Source organism: Bufo gargarizans, chromosome 9, assembly GCF_014858855.1.
Source record: "Bufo gargarizans isolate SCDJY-AF-19 chromosome 9, ASM1485885v1, whole genome shotgun sequence".
Classification (NCBI taxonomy): domain Eukaryota; kingdom Metazoa; phylum Chordata; class Amphibia; order Anura; family Bufonidae; genus Bufo; species Bufo gargarizans.
Window position 1 is genome coordinate 5,625,580 of NC_058088.1, and position 24,834 is coordinate 5,650,413.

The 24,834-nt window shown below is 44.3% G+C and overlaps 1 protein-coding gene across 1 annotated transcript in view; it reads left to right on the forward strand.

Moving 5' to 3' along the window:
- LOC122946796 (leucine-rich repeat and fibronectin type III domain-containing protein 1-like protein) overlaps positions 1-24,220 on the forward strand; it is a 78,319-nt gene extending 54,099 nt beyond the window's left edge. The window contains 3 exon segments of the mRNA XM_044306626.1: positions 19,629-20,125; positions 21,407-21,477; positions 23,904-24,220. Of these exon segments, the coding sequence (XP_044162561.1) occupies positions 19,629-20,125; positions 21,407-21,465 (556 nt within the window). The 3' untranslated portion in view covers positions 21,466-21,477; positions 23,904-24,220.
- The last annotated feature ends 614 nt before the right edge of the window (positions 24,221-24,834 follow it).

Sequence of the window (24,834 nt, forward strand, 5' to 3'; positions counted from 1 at the left end):
ACCTGAGCCCCCTACCGGAGAACTCATCTGGTGCACCCCAGAGGATTTTGAGCCTGTGATTCCTGATTTTGTTGGCCAACCAGGAATCCAGATTCGCACAGTGGGCTTTACTGAATATGACTTTTTTAGATTTTTTTTTTTTGTGACCACTTTGTGAATCTTTGTGATGGTGGAGCAAACAAACTTGTTCGCCCAACAGTTCATTGCTCAACACCCGGGCTCCTTTTTGGCTAGGTCCGGTGGCTGGACTCCGGTCAGTGCAGCCGAGATGAGGATGTTTTGGGGTCTCGTGCTGCACATGGGCCTAGTCAAAAAGCCCAGTGTCAGGCATTACTGGAGTGGGGGCGTCGTCTACCAGACCCCACTTTACTGTATGGCCATGACACGTTGCCGTTTTGAGGCCATTCGGAAATGCCTGCATTATGCAGATAATGCAGCATGTCCCCCCCGAGGTGATCCTGCCTATGACCGTCTGTACAAAATCGGGCCGGTCATCGATCACTTCGGGGCCAAATTTTTGGAGGCCTATGTACCTGGAAGGGAGGTCGCGGATTGACGAGTCTCTCATTGCTTTCAAGGGGAGACTCAGTTTCCGCCAGTACATTCCCACTAAGCGGGTGAGGTATGGCGTGAAGCTGTACAAACTTTGTGAGAGTACCTCAGGGTACACTTACAAGTTTTGTGTGTACGAGGGGCGAGATTCCCAGTATTAAACGTCCCAGAATATGCCCCCAATCTGGGTGTTAGCAGGAAACTTGTGTGGGACATTATGCACCCACTGCTAGATAATGGTTACCACTTGTACGTGGATAACTTTTATACTAGTATCCCCTTGTTTCAGTCCCTTGCCGCCAGATCCACGTCCGCTTGTGGGACCGTGTGGAAACGTCAACGAGGCCTCCCTACCCACCCCCTCCAGGTACCTATCCCCAGGGGTGAGACCTGTGCCCTTACCAGTGGAATCCTGTTGCTGGTCAGATATAAGGACAAAAGAGATTGTACTGTCCACAATTCACGGTAACGGCATCACCCCTGTCCCTGTGTGAGGTACAGTGGCACCGGTCCTAAAGCCTGATTGTATTGTGGACTACAATCGGTATATGGGAGGAGTTGATCTCTCTGATCAAGTCCTCAAGCCATATAACGCCATGCGCAAAACCCGGGCATGGTACAAAAAAGTTGCGGTCTACTTGGTACAGGTTGCCTTGTACAACTCTTTTGTGCTGTCCCGGAGCGCTGGCAACACAGGGAAATTCCTCCAGTTCTATGAGGCAGTCCTCAAGGCCCTGATCTTTTCTGACCTGGAAAGAGCAGGCCGGAGTACCTCGGGAACTGGAAAGAAGGGACGATCCCAAAAAAAGTGCAGAGTGTGTAACAGGAGGGAGATACGGAAGGACACCACCACTCAGTGTTACACGTTCCCGATCATTCGGGCCTCTGCATTATTGGTTGCTTCAGGGAGTACCACACTTCCATGGAGTACTACATTTATAATCCCCTTCCCCATTTTTATTTATTTGTCCACAGTCTTCCAATTTTTTGGGGGGGAATGTCACATTTAGGAAGCCCCCATGGTGCCATAACAGCAAGAAACCCCCACGTGGCACACCATTTAGGAAACTAGACCCCTTGTTATGTACCTTGAGGGGTCTAGTTTCCTAAATGGTGTTTCATGTGGGGGTTTCTTGCTGTTCTGGCACCTTGGGTGCTTCCTAAATGTGACATGCCCCCCCAAAAACATTTCAGCAAAATTCTCTGTCCAAAATCCCAATGGCGCTACTCTTCTAAGCCGTGTAGTTCACCCGCAGATCACGCTACAAATTTTATGGCGCTTTTTCTCCTTTTAACACTTGTAAAAATGAAATAAAAGGGGTTACAAGAACATGTTAGTGTAAAAAAAGGGGATTTTGAATTTTCTCCTCCACTTTGCAGCTATTCCTGTGAAACACCTAAAGGGTTAACTAACTTTCTGAATGTCATGTTGAATACTTTGAGAGGTGAAGTTTTCATAATGGGGTCATTTATGGGGGATTTCTAACATAAAGACCCTCAAATTCACTTCAAAACTGAACTGGTCCCTGAAAAAAATCTGATTTTGAAATTTTAATGAAGAATTGGAAAATTGCTGCTCAACTTTGAAGCCCTCTAACTTCTTCGAAAAATAACAACATAAAGTAGACATATTGAATATGCGAATCAATATATAATTTATTTGGCATGTCCATTTTTCTTACAAGCAGAGAGTTTCAAAGTTTTCATGAAATTTTAGAATTTTTAACGAAGAAATGAGGTAAGTATCGCCGAAATTTAAGACTAACATAAAGTAGAATATGTCACGAAAAAACAATCTCGGAATCAGTATGATAGGTAAAAGCATCACAGAGTTATAAAGTGACACTGGTCAGATTTGCAAAAAATGGCCTGGTCCTTAAAGCGAACCTTTCACCTGCATTTTACTTAATAAACTATCAAAAGTACCTTATAGATCATCCTCATTGTGTTATCATACAGTCTTGTCCCGCTTTTCTGCCATGTATATGCATGAAAAAATCGCCTTATAAAGTAATCTTCTCCAGCTCCACAAGTCACGATAGAAGTCAAGGGGGTAGCCCTTCCCTCACTTCAGGCTGTAACTCCCCTGTAACGCCCTAACCCCGCCTCTATGCACTCTAATTGACACCCGGCTCAGTCGCCGGGACCGCGCTTGTACAGGCGGCGCATGCGCCGTCGGCCTCAGTAGCAGCGCGATCCTGCCTATCGCGCGTACTCAAGCGCGATCCTGTAATTCAGTTAAGGCCTCATGCACATGACCTAGGGTTGTTGTGGGTATCGAAATTTCGATACCCAATCGATAATTTTGTCCCGGTATCGATACGATACCGGGATTTCCAGTCTAGTATCTCTGAACATGAGAGCGCTGCTGTAAGCGCGCTCATGTTCCATCAGCAGCACAGGGGAGAAGGCACAGGAAGCAGTCTCTCCCTCCCCCCTGTTCTGCCGCTGCCACCAATGAACGGAGAGAGGGACGGGCGCACTGCGCCACCAATGATAGGACTTTTCCTACACAGAGCAGCGCCCAGAGATGTCCCTGCACTTACATTCCTGGGCGCCGCTCCGTTCGCCCGCTGTGCCCCATTACTGTCTCCTCTCCTGCTCCATATGCCAATTACTATCGGAGCAATGGGGAGGAGACATCAGCTTCTCTAGTGGGCGTTCCTTCTCCCTGGGCTGTGATTGGACAGCGCTACAGCCAGGGAGAAGGAACGCCCACTAGAGAAGCTGATGTCTCCTCCCCATTGCTCCGATAGTAATTGGCATATGGAGCAGGAGAGGAGACAGTAATGGGGCACAGCGGGCGAACGGAGCGGCACCCAGGAATGTAAGTGCAGGGACATCTCTGGGCGCTGCTCTGTGTAGCCTAATACTTAATAGTTACAAACGCAAAAACACAAAATGCAATCGCACTCTGCAACCAGCACTCTGCCCTGCCTTTATGCTGGATGTTGAATACGGCATTGGTGTACATTTTGGCCAAAGCGTAATAAGCCACTCATCACGTCAAGGTCGCCTCCATGAGTGGTCCCTAACACTAGTTCCTACCTGTTATGGGCCATGACAGCCACACAAAGTCCAGGGAGCGCAGGTACAGCATGCACGCCAAGCACACTCTGCTTTTACCCCCGTCCGGTGCCATAACAGCTTTTATCGGATCCAGGGATGCAAGTATCAACATTCATGCTGAGCCCACTATATACTTCTCCTGGAGCCTAATGGCTACTGGTAGGTGCTATATAAGCAGACTCAGTCTGCTTACATAGCACCTACCAGTAGCCATTAGGCTAGGCTCCAGGAGAAGTATATGGTGGGCTCAGCATGCATGTTGGTACTTGCATCCCTGGATCCGATGAAAGCTGTAATGGCACCGGACGGGGTTAAAAGCAGAGTGTGCTTGGCGTGCATGCTGTACCTGCGCTCCCTGGACTTTATGTGGCTGTCATGGCCCATAACAGGTAGGAACTAGTGTTAGGGACCACTCATGGAGGCGACCTTGACGTGATGAGTGGCTTATTACGCTTTGGCCAAAATGTACACCAATGCCGTATTCAACATCCAGCATAGAGGCAGGGCAGAGTGCTGGTTGCAGAGTGCGATTGCATTTTGTGTTTTTGCGTTTGTATCTGTATTTCGCCATAGCAATCTGCACCTGCTAGGGGTTGTGCGGGCTGAATCCCCCATATTTTTTCTTTGTAATACTTAATAGTGTTGAGCGCGAATATTCGAATAGCAAATTTTTTTATCGAATATCGGCACTTCGCTAATTCGCGACTATTTCGAATATAGCACTATAAATTAGCTATTTCGGATATATATATATTTTTTTATTGTTATATTTTTTTCTTTTCCACTTCCCAAAAGTAGTTCTTACCTGTCCTGAGGATTCCTGGCTTCCTGGCTGCTCCAGTCAGGCTCCAGTCAGTGCCCGTTGCCACTCCGTGCTCATGGAACGCCTCCATACTAGAATGAACTGTCGGATGTGAGAATTAAGTTGAAATCGCAATTCGATTAATATAATTTGGATTAATCGAATTGCGATTTCAACTTAGAGCTGGTTTACTATGGTTGGCTTGGTAGAATTAGCGAAGATGACACTTGACGAATATGACGAATGTATTTGTCATATTCCTCAAAACGAAGATAACAAAGTATTCTCCATCTTTGTTTTAGCTCCATATTCGTCAACTTCGCTAATTCTAACAATCAAATAGGAAAGTTGACTATAGAGACAGCTAAGTATAGAGACAGCTGTGTTTAATTCGCTATGCGATTATATTACTTTGCTTTTTTTTTAAATAAATAAAATAATTATAGTACTTGATAATTATTATAATCTATTTATTTAAAAAAAAGCAAAGTAATATAATCGCATAGCGAATTAAACACAGCTGTCTCTACTTAGCTGTCTCTATAGTCAACTTTCCTATTTGATTGTTAGAATTAGCGAAGTTGACGAATATGGAGCTAAAACAAAGATGGAGAATACTTCGTTATCTTCGTTTTGAGGAATATGACGAATACATTCGTCATATTCGTCATCTTCGCTAATTCTAGATATCAAACCAATAGGAAAATTACCTTAATTTAAAATCGCAATACGCGATTATTTAAATCGCATATTAATCGCGATAACTAGAATAATGACGAATATTCGATTTCGACGAATATGAGACGAATATTCACGTGAATATTTTCAAATTTCGCCGAAATCGAATATGGCACCTCCCGCTCATCACTAATACTTAAAGACTACTTTATATGGGTCCAGACTTTAACACATAATACAGGAGGCAGGTGCCGGCAGCAGAATCGCATTGCCGGCACCCTGCCCCTGACAGGGAGCTGCGATAAGTGGCAGTTAACCCCTCAGGTGCGGCACCTAAGGGGTTAACTGCCGCTGATCTGCCAGTACCCGCCTCCTGTAATAAGGGGTAATTATTATTGGTGGCGCAGTGCGCCCCCCCTCAACCCCCGACCCCATTAAAATCATTGGTGGCACAGTGCGCCCCCTCCCCCCACCCCCCAAAATCATTGGTGGCAGTGGCCACAGGGTCCTCTCCCCTCCCCCTCATTGGTGGCAGTGGCAGCTTCTGATCAGAGCCCCAGCTGTGTAATCCTGGGGCTCTCATCGGTTACCATGGCAGCCAGGACGCTACAGAAGCCCTGGCTGCCATGATAACATCCCTGATGCTGTGTGCACTATGCACAGAGCAGCAGGGACAGTGTGAAGTCCTATTCACCCTGATAGAGCTCTATCAGGGTGAATAGGACAAGGGATGAAAAACAATCCCAGGTTCTAGGCCCTAAGGGGGAAAATAGTTATTAAATAAAAAGTGTAAAAATAACAAAAGTAAAAAAAAAACACCAAAATATTAAGTATAAATCACCCCCTTTCCCAATTTCACATATAAAATGTATAAACAATAGATAAACATATCACATATCGCCGCGTCAGAAAAGTCCAAACTATTAAAATATAAAAATAATCTATGCGGTGTACGCCGGAACAGAAAAAATAAATAAAAACTGCGCGATTCGCCATTTTTAAAAATGCGGAATGCACGTGGCTTTTTTGGTTTATTTTTTCACGTGGTATCGAATGGTGTCGAGTATCGCAATACTTTTTTATGGTATCGAAACCGAATCAAAAATTTGGTAGCGCAGCAACTCCAACATGACCATTGTTTTGGTCCACATCCTAGCCGCAGTTTTTGCGTCTTGGATACTGACCCATTCACTTCAATGGGGCCACATAAGATGCGGACAGCACTCCGTGTGCTGTCCGCATCCGTTGCAACCTGTCCTATTCTTGTCAGTTTTGCGGACAAGAATAGGCAGTTATATCAATGGCTGTCCGCGCCGTTCCGCAAATTTCGCCTTCCGTGTTTTGCGGACCGCAAAACACACAACAGTCGTGTGCATGAGGCCTAAATTTATATTCTGTGGATTTAAATTCTGCACCACAGGTCAATTCCGCTGTGAAGTCCACATGAATTTTTTACAAAGCACGTAAACCACTTTGCAGCTCCTGTAAACGCTATGGATTTTCCACTCGCAATTACGTTACAGAAAATCTACAGCGTTTCCGTCTGATGTGACCGTACCCTAAAGGTGACCCTTCCTTGTTTGGGGCTTAAGATAAGTTCAGCTCATGTCCTGCAAAGGTTGCCACTAAACCGAAACAGCGCCACTCTTGTCAGTTGTCCCTAATGTTAAACAGTCCCTTAAACTAGGTTGGGAAATGCAAGAAATGTTCTTTTCCACAAAAAAAAAAAAAAAGTATCAAATTATTTTAAGCCATTTGAGGTTATTTTGGAACAGATGGTTCCCTGCAAAGGGATTACACAAGTGATTTTCTTTCAAGTGTAATATCTGATGTTTCCCCCTGCTAATGTTGTGCCTGATCTCAGTAAGTTGGAGGGAGCATAGTGTTCCTTGCAAAACCGAATCTTTACTCAGGCTGGTGGGCCAATCAGGACATTCGTTTTTCTGCAGAATATTAGTACCACATGACTGGACTCATGTGCTCAATGTAAAGAGGTAGTCTGAACATAGACTTGACAGTTGTGCTCACAGGAAAGGAATATGCAATAGGTCCCAGCCAGGGCCACCAGAAGATCAGTACATAGAAATGATCAGGAAGGGTTGGCCATGTGCAGCAGCCTAGAACTGTCCAGGATGTTCTAGGGTACGGCCACACGGTCAGGTTTCTGTACGCAGTATTGGAAGCCAAAATCACAAGTGGATCATAAAAGGAGAGACAATATACAAGACAGATATGACTTCTCCTCTTTTCGGAATTCACTCCTGGTTTTGGCTTCCAAAACTGTATGCAGAAACCTGACCGTGTGGCCATGCACTTAGGAGCCTGACATCTTGCTGTATAGTTAAACTGGAGATGGATTGTAAGCTCGTCCACCAACCTGGGCATGAGAAGTAATGACTCAATGGTGGCTCCAGTGGTGGCTCCAGCTCTGTATGAGTCTTGTTGGCCACTTTTGATGATGACCAAGCAGAATTTTTCCATTTTGTTGTCTATGTGTGCTTTCCTCATACACTTGTGGTCCTTTGTTGTCCCTATTCATTTACTTGTTTGTCTTGAGGGTCTCCCCATCCTGCTGTTTGGCCATTTGTCCTGGGTCTCTGGTAGCGTCACTGAGGAGAGTAGGCGGTGGGCACGGCTGTGGCATGGGAGCTGATAAGGAGTACAGTCTTGGCAAGCCTCATGCGTTATGGTATCAATACCCTGACACAAAGGGGCAAAGGAAAACTCCCCGTAAGGTGTAGAGAGGGGGGAAGCTGCAGATCAATGCTTAAATGGGCCGTGTCACTTCAACAAATGGCATTTATAATGTAGACAAGTCAATACAAGGCACTTACTAATGTATTGTGATTGTCCATATTGCCTCCTTTGCTGGCTTTATTCATTTTCCCATCGCATTATATACTGCTGGCCTCCAGGGACCACGGCAACAGCTGCAGCACAGATACAAGGGGGATGGAATAGAAGTGCACTCTCACAGTTTAAGCCACCAGAGGCCAGGGCTTTTTCCTATAGTGTGCAATCACAGCCACTGCTGCTGGATAGCATGGTGGTCGGAACCCCTGGAAACGAGCAGTGTATAATCAGGGGTGCATAACCAATGAGGACAGATGAGGCGATCCCTCAGGCAGCACCAGGCAGGGGCAAGGGAGGGGCAGCCGAAAGGGCTATGAAGGGAAGGGGCTTGGTTAAGAAATTGGGGAAGGAGGGGCGCCATTTCAGTTTTCGTCTCAGGCAGCAGAAAGGCTAGGAGCAACCCTGTGGATAATGTGATGGAAAAATTAATTAAGCTAGCAAAGAAGGCAATATGGACAATCGCGATACATTAGTAAGTGCCTTGTATTAACTTTCTCTAAATGCCATTTGCTGTAGTGAGACAACCCCTTTAAAGAGGTATGCCAGTTTTAATCATTAAATTTATTTTGAGAATATAAAAAATGGTCTGGCCCATTTTAGTCCTGTAAAATGCATCCACAGGACAACTGGATAGGACTAAACATGGCGTCAGTCATACACCATTAAAGGGACTCTGTCACCAGTTTCTAACCCCCACTTTTAAAAATATTGTTCTGTCCATGGAGCCCTTGTAATTACTAAGGTGTTGTTATAAGCTAAATCTGTAGGCTAGTTTTGATAAAAAAACGTTTTATCTAACCTGTCAGTCATGAGGATAAGGTGCCCAGGGCGTTTCTCATGGCCTGAAGATGCCGCCCGCAGCCTGCCGCCGTTGGTGCCCAGCTCCTCCTCCGCTCTCGTCAGCGCCGCCTGAAAATCAAGAAATACGCCTCCGGCTCTCCCTCACTCCCCCCTCCTTCTTTTCTAAGATCCCGCGCGTGCGGCAGTGTTCGCGTTATCGGGAGGTTGAGCGAAGTGCTCGCGCATGCGCACTTCGCTCAATGAGGCTGAACCGAAAAGTCTGCACGGGCGCATCAGGCACAGGCCTGTGCGCACGCGCGGGATCTTAGTAAAGAAGGAGGGGGGAGTGAGGGAGAGCCGGAGGCGTATTTCTTGATTTTCAGGCGGCGCTGACGAGAGCGGAGGAGGAGCTGGGCACCAACGGCGGCGGCGGCGGGCGGCATCTTCAGACCATGAGAAACGCCCTGGGCACCTTAACTACATGACTGACAGGTTAGATAAAACGTTTTTTTATCAAAACGAGCCAGCAGATTTAGCTTATAACAACACCTTAGTAATCACAAGGGCTCCATGGACAGAACAATATTTTTAAAAGAGGGGGTTAGAAACTGGTGACAGAGTCCCTTTAAGTAATCCTCACAAGTATCATGTGAACAGGCTTTCAGTTAACTGGCAGGTATCAGGTATCATGTACAGTATATACAGTAATACTACCTGCAACAGCATCGCAGTGTCTGTGTAAAAGCAGATCTTTTTACACTAAAATTAATTAATGTAAAATCACCTAAAGACATGTAGCCATTTTACAAATCACCTACAGACAGGCAGCCATGTAAGTACACACAGTGATGTAGTTACTGTAATAATAACAATAAAAATCATGATTTCATCACTAGTCCTATTTACTTATGACATGAATGTGTCCTGTGCGCTGACCCAGCACATGTATGTCAGCTAACACTTCTGCTTATTAAATGTCAGTATATTAGAAATTTGTATGATTTACTATTGTATAAACAATGTCTCGGAGAAGCTGCAGCTGCATCCCCTTCCTCTTGTCTTCTATTTAGTACATTGTCTGAGAACTGAGGAGGTGTCTGAACATTTACAAAGAACCTGCCGTCAGGGTCCCTACAGGTTCTTGGAAGATGGAGAAGATGCATAATTCAGCCAGTATTCATTTTATATATTCATATTTCCTCTAAAAAGAATGATTCCGCTAGATATTATTCAAACATTTTTAGTCCAGGTGCATTATTGGTGTGGCAAGAGACTTGAGAACCGAAGGTCACTGAACGGTGGGACCCTGCATTTTCATTACTTGTGGAGGCAGGGAGTTAATTACTGTAATAAATTAGAACGGATAGCTTCTTAATATGTATGATAGGAAATTATAATCCCCTTCTCGGAAATCGTTCACACCATCTTAGCCTTTATAAACAAACTCAGTTATAAATAGGATATTAATACTTACGCCCCTCGAAATATAATCTTCCTCGAAGTTTCATACGTCATTTCTTAAAGGTCGATTTCTTAATACGCTATCATACAGCGAGCCCAGCAGGAATGGAATCAACTGAGCAACACATGAATTGATGAGATGTAAAAATGCAGCGAGTTACATTCATCAATGGTGTCGCAAGACACTTGTGTTTCATGATTTGGCGCATTTTACGACTCCTTCACGCCCCTTTTTCTTGATACTTTCTTAAAGCTGATGAGGCAGGTTTGAAACGTTGAATAAATTTGGAGCATGTGCTTCATGAATAGGAGTCTTCATCAAGCATGCTTGATGAAGACCCCTGCATGGGTCGAAACGTTGCATCTTTTCATATGCGTTAATAAACACTATGCTTGGTCTGCATGGATGCCTTCAAGCCAAATTTTTATTTTGGAATCTTCTGGTCTAAATTTGTGATTTTTCCCCCCACAAATTTAGACCCTTTAAGAAGGGGCTATACTGGACATTGCTCTCGGATAGCTAATATTGATTGGTCACCTATGGAGCATCTTCCATCACTTACCCCAAAAAGGCACTGAAGAAAAGTTATTACAGTCTATGGTTGCAAGCAGCAAACTGAAGTAACTGGAAGATTCACAAAAGCATGCTTGATGAAGACCCCTGCATGGGTCGAAACGTTGCATCTTTTCATATGCGTTAATAAACACTATGCTTGGTCTGCATGGATGTCTTCAAGCCAAATTTTTATTTTGGAATCTTCTGGTCTAAATTTGTGATTTTTCCCCCCACAAATTTAGACCCTTTAAGAAGGGGCTATACTGGACATTGCTCTCGGATAGCTAATATTGATTGGTCACCTATGGAGCATCTTCCATCACTTACCCCAAAAAGGCACTGAAGAAAAGTTATTACAGTCTATGGTTGCAAGCAGCAAACTGAAGTAACTGGAAGAATTTTAATTTTGGAATCTTTTGGTCTAAATTTGTGGGGGGAAAAATCACAAATTTAGACCAGAAGATTCCAAAATTAAAATTTGGCTTGAAGGCATCCATGCAGACCAAGCATAGTGTTTATTAACGCATATGAAAAGATGCAACGTTTCGACCCATGCAGGGGTCTTCATCAAGCATGCTTTTGTGAATCTTCCAGTTACTTCAGTTTGCTGCTTGCAACCATAGACTGTAATAACTTTTCTTCCGTGCCTTTTTGGGTTTAGTGATGGAAGATGCTCCATAGGTGACCAATCAATATTAGCTATCCGAGAGCAATGTCCAGTATAGCCCCTTCTTAAAGGGTCTAGTCTGATTACAGAGTAAAAAAAAGATAATGGCCTACTTTTTGTAAATTTCTAACTTTCTTATAGATATATTTTACCCCAAGTAGGCAAATAGACTCCCTCAGAGTAATGAGGCCCAAATTAAGTGGAAGCACGTCTAATTTGGTAAAAGGATAAAGGAATACTCCAGGTAGAACTGATATAACGTGCTACACTTAGCACAGGGCCTGAGGAGGTGGAACATGACAAAGAGCCCAAAATATCAAAGTCATGCACCACTCCCTCAGACTAGGAATAATGCAGTGTAACAGTGTTACTTTATTTAAAGGGGTTGTCTAGGATTTTTTTTTAATTAAACGTCCCGCCATCCCTCCAGTGGGCCCTGTGAAGACAGCAATACTCCATTTGGGTTCCTTGTTTCCCAGGCTGTCTTCTCTCGACTTCCAGTCCCTGCCTGTAAACCTTCTCCTGGATGAGGTCACGTGGCCTTCTGCAGGCAATTATTGGCCTCTGTGGTAACGTGTCCCCAAGCGGGGTTACGTGCTTCTTGGGGACATCTCAACATTGGGGCCAGTCATTGGCTGCAGTGGTGCACATGACTGTAAGGAAAATTACAGGCAGGGAATGGAGGTCCAGTGAAAACAGCCTGGGAGCCATGGAGCCTGAAAGGCTGGGAACAGGTATGTATACTGTAGCTCTCTTTCAGGGTTGAACTGGCCCATCAGAGTACCAGAATATCCTCTGGTATGCCCAAGCTCTGGCAGTAATGGACCCCTAATAAAATAGGGCCCAGAGGATGGGCCAATAACTTATACAAAGACAGGTGCACTCTGCGGTCTTACTAAACCCTCATACTGATGTAAAATTGAGCGATTAGCCAACATATCCTACTGTGGAGGACATGTCTGAGCCCGAACACTGTGCCAAGGTTTCTCAAGTAGCTCGGGACCTAACGCTAAACCTATCTGTGTCATATGGGCAATACCAGGAGCCAATGGGAAAATTACAGGAGCGCAAGGTCTGACTCACAGAAAACTCCCAGTTACCTCCAGCATGCAGCCATTCTTACAATGGGAGGAGGGAAGAGCTCTGAGCCCCACCCAAGACTGGCTGATATAGCCCAGGCCTCACATGTGTACCAGAATGTTGCCTGTAGATGGAAATAAATGCACATTCAGACTAAGGGCTCTTTCACACATGCGTTTTTCTTTTCTTCCGGCATAGAGTTCCGTCGTCGGGGCTCTATGCCGGAAGAATCCTGATCAGTTTTATCCTAATGCATTCTGAATGGAGAGAAATCCGTTCAGGATGCATCAGGATGTCTTCAGTTCCGGACCGGAACGTTTTTTGTACGGAGAAAATACCGCAGCATGCTGCGCTTTTTGCTCCGGCCAAAAATCCTGAACACTTGCCTCAAGGCCGGATCCGGAATTAATGCCCATTGAAAGGCATTGATCCGGATCCGGCCTTAAGCTAAACGTCGTTTCGGCGCATTGCCGGATCCGACGTTTAGCTTTTTCTGAATGGTTACCATGGCTGCTGGGATGCTAAAGTCCTGGCAGCCATGGTAAAGTGTAGTGGGGAGCGGGGAGCAGCATACTTACCGTCCGTGCGGCTCCCGGGGCGCTACAGAGTGACGTCAGGGTGCCCCAAGCGCATGGATCACGTGATCGGATGGCATGTCATCCATGCGCATGGGGCGCTCTGACGTCATTCTGGAGCGCCCCGGGAGCCGCACGGACTGTAAGTATACTGCTCCCCCGCTCCCCACTACTACTATGGCAACCAGGACTTTAATAGCGTCCTGGCTGCCATAGTAACACTGAACGCATTTTGAAGACGGATCCGGTCTTCAAATGCCTTCAGTACACTTGCGTTTTTCCGGATCCGGCGTGTAATTCCGGCAAGTGGAGTACACGCCGGATCCGGACAACGCAAGTGTGAAAGAGGCCTTAGAGTTTTTACGCCTCAAAACAATTCTGTATGTAAACTACAAATTGGTGTGGTGATGAAAAGTAGGAAGTGCTCAACCCCATATGCAGTGGTGCATCTATGCCTGGGGGGGGGGGGGGGGGCAAATGTGTGGATGTGATAAACAATCAAACAAAATAACAATAACTTATGCAACGACAGGTACACTCTGCGGTCTTACTAAACCCTCATACTGATGTAAAATTAAGAGATTAGCCAACATATCCTACCGTGGAGGACATGTCTGAACCCAAACACCGCGCCAAGGCTTCTCAAGTAGCTCGGGACCTACGCTAAACCTACCTGTGCCGTATGGGCAATACCAGGAGCCAGTGGGCAAATTACAGGAGCGCAAGGGATGGGCCCTCAGAATCATTTCCTCTGGTGGGCCCAAGGGACTTCAGTCCGACACTACTCTCTTCCCAGGTCGAGCTAGGGTTAGGGAAGAGGGGAATAAAAAAAAAATCCTGGACAACCCCTTTAAGGAATGGATTGATATTCCAGATTATAATGCACAGTGACTAATTCGTGGGAAATAAATGTAGAACAAATACAATTAGGAAACAAAATACATTTTGGAGCCAAAGAACAAAAATGGACATTCCAGCTCAGGTATGCTTATATTTTGATTTCTTCTCCTTATGACCATGTTCATAAATACGCTGCCCCCTTTATGTAAAGGGCTGCAAAGCATATTGCATTTCGACTGTATATTACAGAAGAGGACATGGAAAATTGGCCATGCTTATTTATTTTTTGTCGGCAGGGCTGATTTTCTAGTTGATATTTCGATGTACATTATCAGTTCCAAGTGCCCGCACTGTGCTAAGGAAAAGACTGAATCAGCCATGTTAGTCTTGCCTATATTATTATCCTTGGATCTTCCTGAGAATAAAGGGTGCCAGTGTTTTCTGCTTTGGTCAATCCATTTTTATGTACGAAAAGTAGGTGATTACTGCATGTACTGCTGCTGGAACCTCAGAGCTCAGCAGGAGAACCTTGTGGCAAGTGTTCAATTTTGCTATAGCACCCCCACAGGGCAAATCAAGCATTGCAATGGGCTGTAATTCATGGACAGGCTGAGTCCTCCAGAGAGAGATACAATCTTTGAAGCCAGTTTTCTATCCTTGACATTGACAACCCTTTTTAAGATTACTTGGAAAAATAGTGAAATATGACTGTCTGTACACTGCCTTTAATTTTTAGTAGCTGTTTTATGGCCTAAAATATAACATTAGATTGGGGTAGGGGCTTAATTACAAAACTCTTTGCCTAGGGTAGAAATTTTCCTCATTATCGTGTTGATTATTTACTTTTAATTGATTCAGATCCTGAAGCCGACTATAAAATGGAATCTTTTCTCTGGTAATGGCTTTTTATTTATATCAAAGCTCTCCTGATTTACAAAGAGCTAATTTGTTTACAGCTTTATGGGGCATCATCACAGTCTTGAGTTTAGGAGGAGTAATGGAGGACTGATGATTATGAGAAAGATGAAAACAGACAGACAGGGCTGCATGCCAAAGACCATGGTAGGAGAGGAATATCTGACACATTAATGGGCCTTCCAAGGTTTAGTAGAAGACAACTCCATTTAGAGGTGACCTTGGAGCCAGTCACTTGTCACTAGGGTTAATTCCTTCTGGGAGGATTCACAAATCATATGCTAGACATTATTGATGATACTTCGTCATGTGTATAAAGATAACTACAATTATTATGGTATTAAAAGTGGACATGGTCATGGTGGAGGACCTTCAGAATAATTTCTTCTGGTATGACACTGCTCTAGGTTGTGATGGAGATCCAGCATTGTCATTCACATTTAAAACTACTTTTAGGTACTGGAGATATTTTTATTTGTTCAGTGGTTTGGAGGATCATGGTGTTGGTGGGGTCAGCAGTAAAGATTATGTTTAAAGGGTTTGTCTCATAATGACAAGCCCTGGTCAAATGCCCTATTGGGACATATGGACATCATGATGGATGTTCTGCACTTGGGACTTGTAACAGAGAGTGGATGTGGACCCCCTGTGCCAACTAACCAGTTTGACTTTGGACTAAACCTAAGGGCATTGCCTTGGCGATCCACTGGTATTCACCCTTTAACCCCTGTGCAGGCATGTGGACTTCTCTGCACGGAACCAACCAGGATGTTACCTCCTAGAGTAGTCCTGGTGTTGTTGGCAGCTAAACCAAAGTGGTCAGGCAATACTTGGCTCAGATGGCCTCCTGGGCATTGTCCTATGGCAAAATTTCCCTGTAAGGTCTATGGCCAATCCGCCCCTGGGGATGCTGCCTTATATACCAAAGGATAACCAGCCATTGGTTGGGGACACATTTGACTGCGTGCTGGCCTTTTAAGAAGCCAAGGACAAGTGCTCTTGCGCCCTATAGATATCACGGCTTGGAGGTAGTTTGCCGTGACACTTTTGCCATGCATGCTGGTTGCCGGTGGTAATGTTATGTTGTATTGCATGGGTATGTGCTTTCTTTTTAAGGCCGTTGCCCTTCCTTTCTGGTTTGCATGGGGTTAAGGTATGAGCAAGATGGAGCTGGGTGTGGTCTCAGATCTCTTCATATACTGTTGCTGTGAGACTGGGATCATTGTTATGTCTGCCTTTGTAGGAGCTTGATCCTTTCTTGGATGCTTTCTGAGGGCCATCCTAGTTTGACATCGATGTCATCTGCGATGTCATCCCCTTGTCTTCCCTTTGTTTCTATTTCTTTACCTATCCTCACTTACTGTTCTGAGTATGGTGTGTGATGTACAGGGTGTTTGTTGTTTGTAATTTGGTGTTCCATGTCTGGTCTATTTGGTGTTTGTAGTCCAGCATGGTTGTTTGACATTTGCCCTGTTTGTCTGTACCTCCGGAAGGGGGTCCCTGGGGTTCCCCGGAGGGGGAGCTACAAGTAGTTAAGAAGCGCTGTCTGGGTCCGCCATGCATCTTGCTGCATGGTGGTCCAGGCAGTTACTACTGCTCCTGTGTTTGGTGTTGGTACTGAGTCCAGATTTGTGTGTTTGGGCATCAGTGCTTTTCACAGGACCCAGTGGTTGTGGTGCGGACGACTTGTTCCTTTTAGTTGTTGTAGGCAGTTAAGTGATGTTGGGGTCCTGTGGTCTGTTGTTTTTCTGCCACAGGACACTTACCTGTTGGGTTTGTCCTCTGCTTGCTGTCTTCTCCTCTCCTTGCTGTTAGGCCTGCAGAGACTACTGCTCTTCCGTGTCTTATAAGAACAGGTCGTCTCTGGCTCTTACCTTACTACCAGGTTAGTAGGGCTCTAGGTTTCCTGGGTATGAGCCGTCCTACTATTCAGGTCTGCTCATGTGGTGAGGAGTTAGGGACGAGGATTAGGGACGCTATAGGAGGTGACCTGCTCCCTTATCCCTGCTTTGAGGCCTGGTGGCATTCCCTTCTTCCCTGACATTGTACGGGACAATAGAATAGTCCAGGAGGCCTATGATAAATAAGCAGCCTGCAGATCTTAAAAAGGATGCTGGCGGCCAGAAGCACTGCTGGCAGGAGTGCAGGACAGAGCCGGGGAGTGGATGTAAGCAGCGTGGTGCCTGTGACAACATGGAGGACCAGCGCAGTGGTTGGAATGGACCACCAGTGTGACAGGACCCCATTCGATGAGCCACAACCAAGAGGCTCTCTGCAGGAGTGTAAGACTTAAGAGTTGCTTGTATTGCAAGGACAGCCGTTCATCTTTGGCTGCCATGTAAGACTCTGTTCACACTTTTGTGGGAAGCAGCATGCAGTGCTATTTTTCCTGTCAAAATGGCCAATACCATGGCAAAAACCAATGAACCCCATTACATCCATCGGGCACTGTTGGTGCCTGTTATATAACAGTTTCGGCACTCCATTTATTTTATTTTTCAGCTGCTATGATGGAACATAAAAACATATGTAGAGCTAACACTACATTGCAGCGACCACCAAGCAGGCAAAATAAACTGCTTGTGGGGGGTACCAGGATTGAGACTTAGCTGATTGCCCAGGGATCACTCCGATAAAACAAACCCTCTAAGTTTCGAGAAAAATGTTAACTTTATGGTCTATTTAGAAGGTGATTGACATAAGTCTTAGTCTTAAACCAGTTAATCATGAGGGTACCACCACTCAGTGCGGTCTTGGGGCGATATCGACATTGTTGACCTGTATCTATATTGTTCATGGCCACGCGGCACCTTCAATACAGCATGGTCGTTAACAATATAGACCAACTGAACAGTGAGACTTTCTTTAGTTTAATTAAAGCCCACTGTGGCTCGTATGGCCATGTCGTACTTAACGGCACACAATCACTCCATGTGGTCGTACTCTTGTTGAATGGACCCTATAGGGGTAAAAATGCTAATTTGTTGATGGACATGACAGCAGTGCCTACTGGATCCGCCATGCCATTACTGCCCAAGATTGGACAGAGAATGATCTGGCCCCTTGTGCCTTACAGGACTTGAACCCCTTACTAACCACTGCAGCCATGATATGGTTGATTTGCTTAAGTAAAATGCATTTTAAGAGCATTTATCACATGCTCTACTGACAAAAGCTCTGTTGACCCATGCCGGCCATGTGCCTTTGCATACTTCCCCAATGTACATAGTCAGGGACAACCTAATTACTATGTCTTAATCATGTACTGTATGGCCATCTTATCAGGTAGCCAATTAACGGGCATACTCAGAAAGACAGGGCACAGACAGGGAGATCAAAATGTTAACTGGGGCCCGATTTGAGCCCATGGACCTAGTACGTCAAGATTATAGTGATAATGCACATTGATTCGCCGCACCAAAAGTAATGTTATGCATTCCTATTTCACATTACTGCAAACAAGGCAAATTGAAAAATTGGTTAATATTAACGACAAACAATCTTACCCAACAGCATAAAACCCATAAAACTCAGCAAAACAGAAACGTGAGATTCATAATCACAGCGAAGATGGGAAAGAACATTGCATAAATCACACAAAGACAACGAAAATGCCAGTAAATCAGAGAACCTCCTCAAGGAGAAGAAGTAACCAATCCGACAAATAAATCCATGTTAATAAAATAATAAGCAGTGCTATAAATAATTAATAACCTGCAAAAGTTTCACGAAAGACTTCTGTATAGTCAGCAGGTAAAGAAACAAGACAAGAGACATAGAAATAAGGCAACCGCTTCCATAAATAATGGTAGAACTTCTACTCCAGTGGTTCTCAAGGTGCAGTACATGTTCAGGGGGTATGTGCTGCAGAGTCAAAGTACTATATATGCCAAAGGTTAAGAACACAAATCTAAGTCTCCTCTAGTGTCCAATGTTGCTTGTTGCTAGACCAACGTTGTACGAGCCAATGTGCTTATAATTTACGTACATCTGCTCTTAAAGACCACCCAGCACTGGAAGTACGATCTTCTCAATACCTCTCGTGCTGTGCCTGTTCTAATGCTTCCTCTGCTGTGCATGTCCTGCCATCACTGCCGCCAGCATCATCATCATAGTCCTCCTAATATACAGGCCTGCCCAATAAATACATTTTTGGTGGGTCTCATTTGAGGTCTCTTATTTTTAGTGACAGTAGTCTGGGGTTGGTGGAGGAGGGGACTGGTCTGAGGTCTGTATTTATATATATATATATAGATCCATACATACAAGGAAAGCCTGTATATATAAAGGGGGTATGAGATCTGTATATAGGATGGTCTGGTCTGCAGTATGTGTAGAGTGAGGTCACGTTTCGAGTCTGTATACTGGGGGGGAGCTAGAATGGGGTTTGTATTAAGGCTGGTGTTGACCTTGCATATAGGAGTGGTCTGGCTTAGGGTCTGTATAAAGGGGGATCTATCATGAGGTATAGCTTTATAAATTTGGTCATACATTTTTGGTGGGAAGAAGAACTCTGCATCCTTATGTTTGTCAAATTTGATGGAAGCTCCATTGCTTCCTTGGGGGTACATGGTTGGAACATCTTGTCCTTAATAGTTACTTACTAGGCTTGAAAAGGTTGAGAAACACTGTTCTACTCAATTGGAAGATGGGTCAATAAAACCAAATCAATTCTAAATATTACCGTATCATTTCCTTCCTATTAATGTCAGTCCATACAGTCCCTTTATCTGTCCCTGTACAGTCCTACAGACCTCTTTATCTGAACTTTCGCAATGATCATTTATATTTTTCATACAGGATGATACCTCCAAACAATCGCAGCTTCTTGATCAATGACTTGGCTCCTGGACGGGAGTATGACCTCTGTGTCCTGGCTGTCTATGACGATGGGATGACCTCGCTCACTGCCACCCGAGTTGTAGGATGTGCTCAATTCAACACTAAAGAGGAGAATGGACAGTGTCAACCTCTCCACACCCAGTTTCTCGGAGGCACCATGATCATCATCATTGGTGGAATCATTGTGGCTTCGGTCCTGGTTTTTATCATTATCCTAATGATCCGATATAAAGTGTACAGTGGCCAGGAGGAAGTCGGGAAAGCCAGGGTCAGTAATGTGTATTCCCAGACAAATGGACAACAAGGTACGGCCTGTGCTCACTCCTGTGTCAAGATCACTGGGGCTCCAGAGGAGCTGCCACTAAATGCCGATTTTACTAGAGAAGAAGAGTTGTCACCAAGCACAAAACCAGCACAAGATGCATGTGAACCAAAAAGTTCTGTGCCCAAACAAGGTAAGCCATGAACCATACAAGTGTAGTCAAGGACAAAAAAGAAACATTCGTTGAGATAAAAGAATTGTCACTTGGACAACTTTCCACATTTAGTGCAGTACATAGTTTTTACATGAGGTGGTGGTCTAAGGCTTAGTGACCATTTCTCTAGTATTATTCCTTGTGGCCCAGGGTGGTTTAGGCGTTGGAATCTACAATCTGTAGTGGTATAGGGATGTTTCAGAGGTTAATGATAAGCCAGAGTGCACAGTCAGCAGGTAAGTAATATCTAATATCCCTTGTGGTTTAGGGTGGTGAAGGGGAATTGTGGTGGTCTAGGGCAGTAAGGGGTAAAATCTGTATATCATTTCATTTAGTTTAGTCTAAACAGGTTCAGAATTCTGACCTAATTAAAGGATTTTCCCATGAAAAAAAAAATCTGCAGTTGTAAAACCAGCACCTGGATCTGAATACTTTTGTAATTGCATGTAATTAAAAATTTAGTATAACCAATATTCAATAAAATATATCTGTATAGCGCCACTTGCTGTTTCCTATTCTTATTTCTCTCTCCACCTCACTGAGATGGTCGCACATGCTCAGTTCCATCCTTCAAACAGCTTTTGAGCTGTGATAGGGAGAGAGCTGCAGCAGAATGGACACGCCCCCTGAGCTGCAGCAGAAAAGACACTCCCCCTTGAGCTGTCAGCTTGAGATAAATCTAGCAGAGCAATGAATGGGGAGATCTCTGGATCCATGTGAGGTACAAGGGCTGGTTCTAGCTTTGATAGAAATATATAGTTGTGTCAGATTTAAATTTGTAAAATTTTTCATGGGATAATCCCTTTAATTTACTAATATGTTGGAGTCAGGCTTCTGTTTTTCTGATCCATAGCTCCTAATTCCCTCACATCATACAAAAATCTGCCCGGCAGCTCAGTTTCCACACTGAAAATGTCTGCAGTATGCTTTTACCTTAAGCAAATCTGTGTCATGTCCGCTGTGAACTTGTGTAAATTGCTGCAGATTTGCAGTGTGGAATTTGCCATGTGTGAACACTCTCCAAACTCAGTAAACATACCCCACTATATTATCGTAACCGACACTTTTTATTTTTGAAGTATTCTACATTATGTTGCCCTTTTTGTTAAAGAAAAATAATCTTATAATAAATCCTGATCTGTTTGATAGGAGCTCAGTTACGGATCTTGTCAGCATTTTAGCAGCTTATTCCAATCATGGCTGACACTCACATACTGCACCATATGGAAGACGTCGCACTAATTTGACATTCTTTGACAGGTTGTAAAAATTCTGGGGAGAAGAGATTATCTTGTGAGTGGACAGATGTCAACATCTGATGGAGCTTACAGGTATGAAGAACCAGCATCTGGCAAAGACATTATGGTCTTTCCTAGGTCATGTGACCGATGAACGTGACGTCACATGGCCTAGGCAAAGCTGCGGGAAGGCTGCAGAGCTACTGCAAGCGCCATTGACTTTTCAAACAGCTGATCAGCGGGGGGTCCCGGGTGTACAGACCCCCATAGATGACATATTGATGACCTATCCAGAAGATGGTCGTGCTTGCACAATACAGGAAAAAGTGTCTGGCTACACGCACTTCCATGGTCCCAACCACCAGAGAGTCTGGTGCCTTTTCTTATAGTGTGCAAGCACAACCACCGCTGCAGGGAACGAGCAGTGTATAATATGATGGAAAAATGAATCAAGCCAGGAAAGGAGGCAATATGGACAATCACAATACATTAGTAAGTGTCTTGTATTAACATTGTATACATGATAAGTGTCATTTGTGAAGTGAGACAACGCCTTTAACACTTACATACCTTTACTTTGGTGAAATTCTAAGTTATAGAGCAGTGGCTCATGCAATTCTGATTTGGCACCGTCCATCCTTTCAACAGATCTTTCCAATATTAATGAATACATAGATATGTTTGTCCATGAAGCTGTGTAAAAGGGAATAACAAAAAAACTGTATATTAAAGAGCATCTGTCAGCAGTTTTGTACCTATGACACCGGCTGACCTGTTACATGTGCACTTGGCAGCTGAAGACATCTGTGTTGGTCCCATGTTCATATGTGACCAGCAAGATATGCATTTATCAAACTAAAAGAAATTAAAAAGAGTATCACTTAAACCTGTTTCTATAATGAGTAACAGATTGGTGTTCAGATTGGTCATGCAAAATCCTGGGGATAGGTTCCCTCCTTAGGCAGCAAATATTTCTCCAGACCCTTCCATGCATCTGAATGCTCAGCTCAATCACACATGTATTCTGAATGGGTAGAAAGGAATAAGCCACCTCCAGGGGTATCCCTCTCCTGAGAACCAGTGTTCATATCAAAATCCAACAGTTCGATCCTTCTCTACATAGGGTTGGGCGATATAAAAAACATTCCCATGAAAACGATATTAAGAAATGTATTATGATAACTATATATATCGTGATAAATACCCATTTAAAAGAAAAAAACACTTGGGGCCACAAGGAGACATTATACTGTATGTGGGCACAAGGAGACATTATACTGAATGGGGGCACAAGGAGACATTATACTGAATGGGGGCAGCCACAAGGTGACGTTATACTGTATGGGGAAGCCACATGGATATATTATAGTGTATGGGTGCACAAGGCGAACTTATACTGTATGGGGCAGCCACAAGGAGATATTATAGTGTATGGGGCAGCCACAAGGAGAAAATATAGTGTATGGGGGCACAAGGAGACGTTATGCTGTATGGGGCAGCCACAAGGTGACATTATACTGTATGGGGGCAGCCACAAGGAGACGTTATACTGTATGGGGGCACAAGGTGACATTATATTGTATGGGGGCAGCCACAAGGAGACATTACAGTGTATGGGGGCACAAGGCGACATTATACTGTATGGGGCAGCCACAAGGTGACATTATACTGTGTGGGGCAGCCACAAGGAGACATTACAGTGTATGGGGGCACAAGGCGACATTATACTGTATGGGGGCAGCCACAAGGAGACATTATAGTGTATGGGGGCAGCCACCAGGAGACATTATACTGTATATGAGCAGCCACAATGAGACATTGAACTGTATGGGGCAGCCACAAGCCCCCCCCCCCCCCCCTAAGTATAACAATGTCTTGTGGCCACCATACAGTAATGTCTTCTTGTTGCTCATGTATGGGGGAGTGGGGAAAGCAGTAGTCTGGTGGACGCAGATTTTGAAACGGTCAGCGCACATGACCGCTTCTATAACGTCACAAAATACCGCAGTTATTAGGAAACGGTTAGTAAGTGGGGATACTTAGTAAGCGGGGATACCCCATACACATTCGATAATTTGCTTAAAGGGGATGTTCATCCTTGGGGACCTTTTCTACATCTTGGGTCACATGATGCGTGGGTGACCTGTTACCAACTGTATTTTGATGTGAGGAGAACCAAGACCTGTGGACACCAAGGGGGAACAATGGAGCAGGAACCCAGCGTCAATGATCAGGTAAGCATGACTCCCACCCTGGGTCTGGCCTCGCTTGTGTGGGGGTGGAGAGGGGCGTTGGTGTAGTACTCCAGAAAAGGTCCCCAGGGGTGAACAACCTCTTTAACTAATCTACTAGAGAATCCAATCTCACAATCATTGCATAAATTACTATTTGAAGAATGCAAAAGCAGTTTGATCTCCAGACCAATGGATGGGCTTCCCTTCCTCTCTGGATGAGCATACAATGCATTATTTATCGCTTTGATGATTTATTTAGTGTTTGTTTGTGTTTGCTATCATAAGGATGAAGAAAGATGACTACATGCGGAATGCCGGAAGTCTACGACAAAGATATCAGATGGTTAAAAGCTGATTCATCGAGAGAGATGTTATAACGCTGCTGTTTCCTGACCCTCTCGTTTGCAGTCAGATTGCTGTTACAGACTTGTTGCCATGGAAATGAGCTGGATAAAGTTTCTGATCCCCTTTCCACATTATTCTCACAAACACGATCACCCCCACCCCCTCCACCCGAACAGTATCTTCTTTAAACCACCTTGGACAATGATGGTCTCAATTCCATTTCTATTTCCCATCAGACCTGAAAATGTTTTTCTATTTTTTTTATATAATACTTTTGTAAACCACCCAGATATTTTGTAATAAAATTTCTTCCGAGGAGGCTGGGGCTGCGGATTTCTGTACACCCACAAGTAGGTCATATGAAATGGTATGAACTAAGCTTTGTCTGGCAACCCACCAACACCGTAATCTCGTATAATAGCCTTTGCTATGAAATAAATAGGTGGAATAGTCAGAGGACACATGGTGGGAGTAGTAAAATCGTGATACAGTGTGTTGGAATTTTCTACAATGGTGCCTACTTTGTTGCAAAGTTGAAAGGCATCAATGGGATTTCAAACCGTGCTGGGAATTCGAAAGGCATGGATAAAAAGTTGCACATGACCAACGAATTAAGGCTCCATGTAGATACTTTGCTCTAGGGTTGATTGCAGGTCCTCACAAAATGTAGGATCTGATTTCACACTAGTCCATTTAGTGTTGCCTTCTTGTAGGGGTATCTTAAAGCGAATTTCTACCCAAAATGTAAATTTTTCTATGTATGAATAAATCAGGAGTTAGAGCCGAAGCCAAAGTTTGGTAAGGATGTCTATTTTGCTTACAGAGATATCACAATTTTTCCATTCAGTTATGGCGGACATTTTTTTCCATT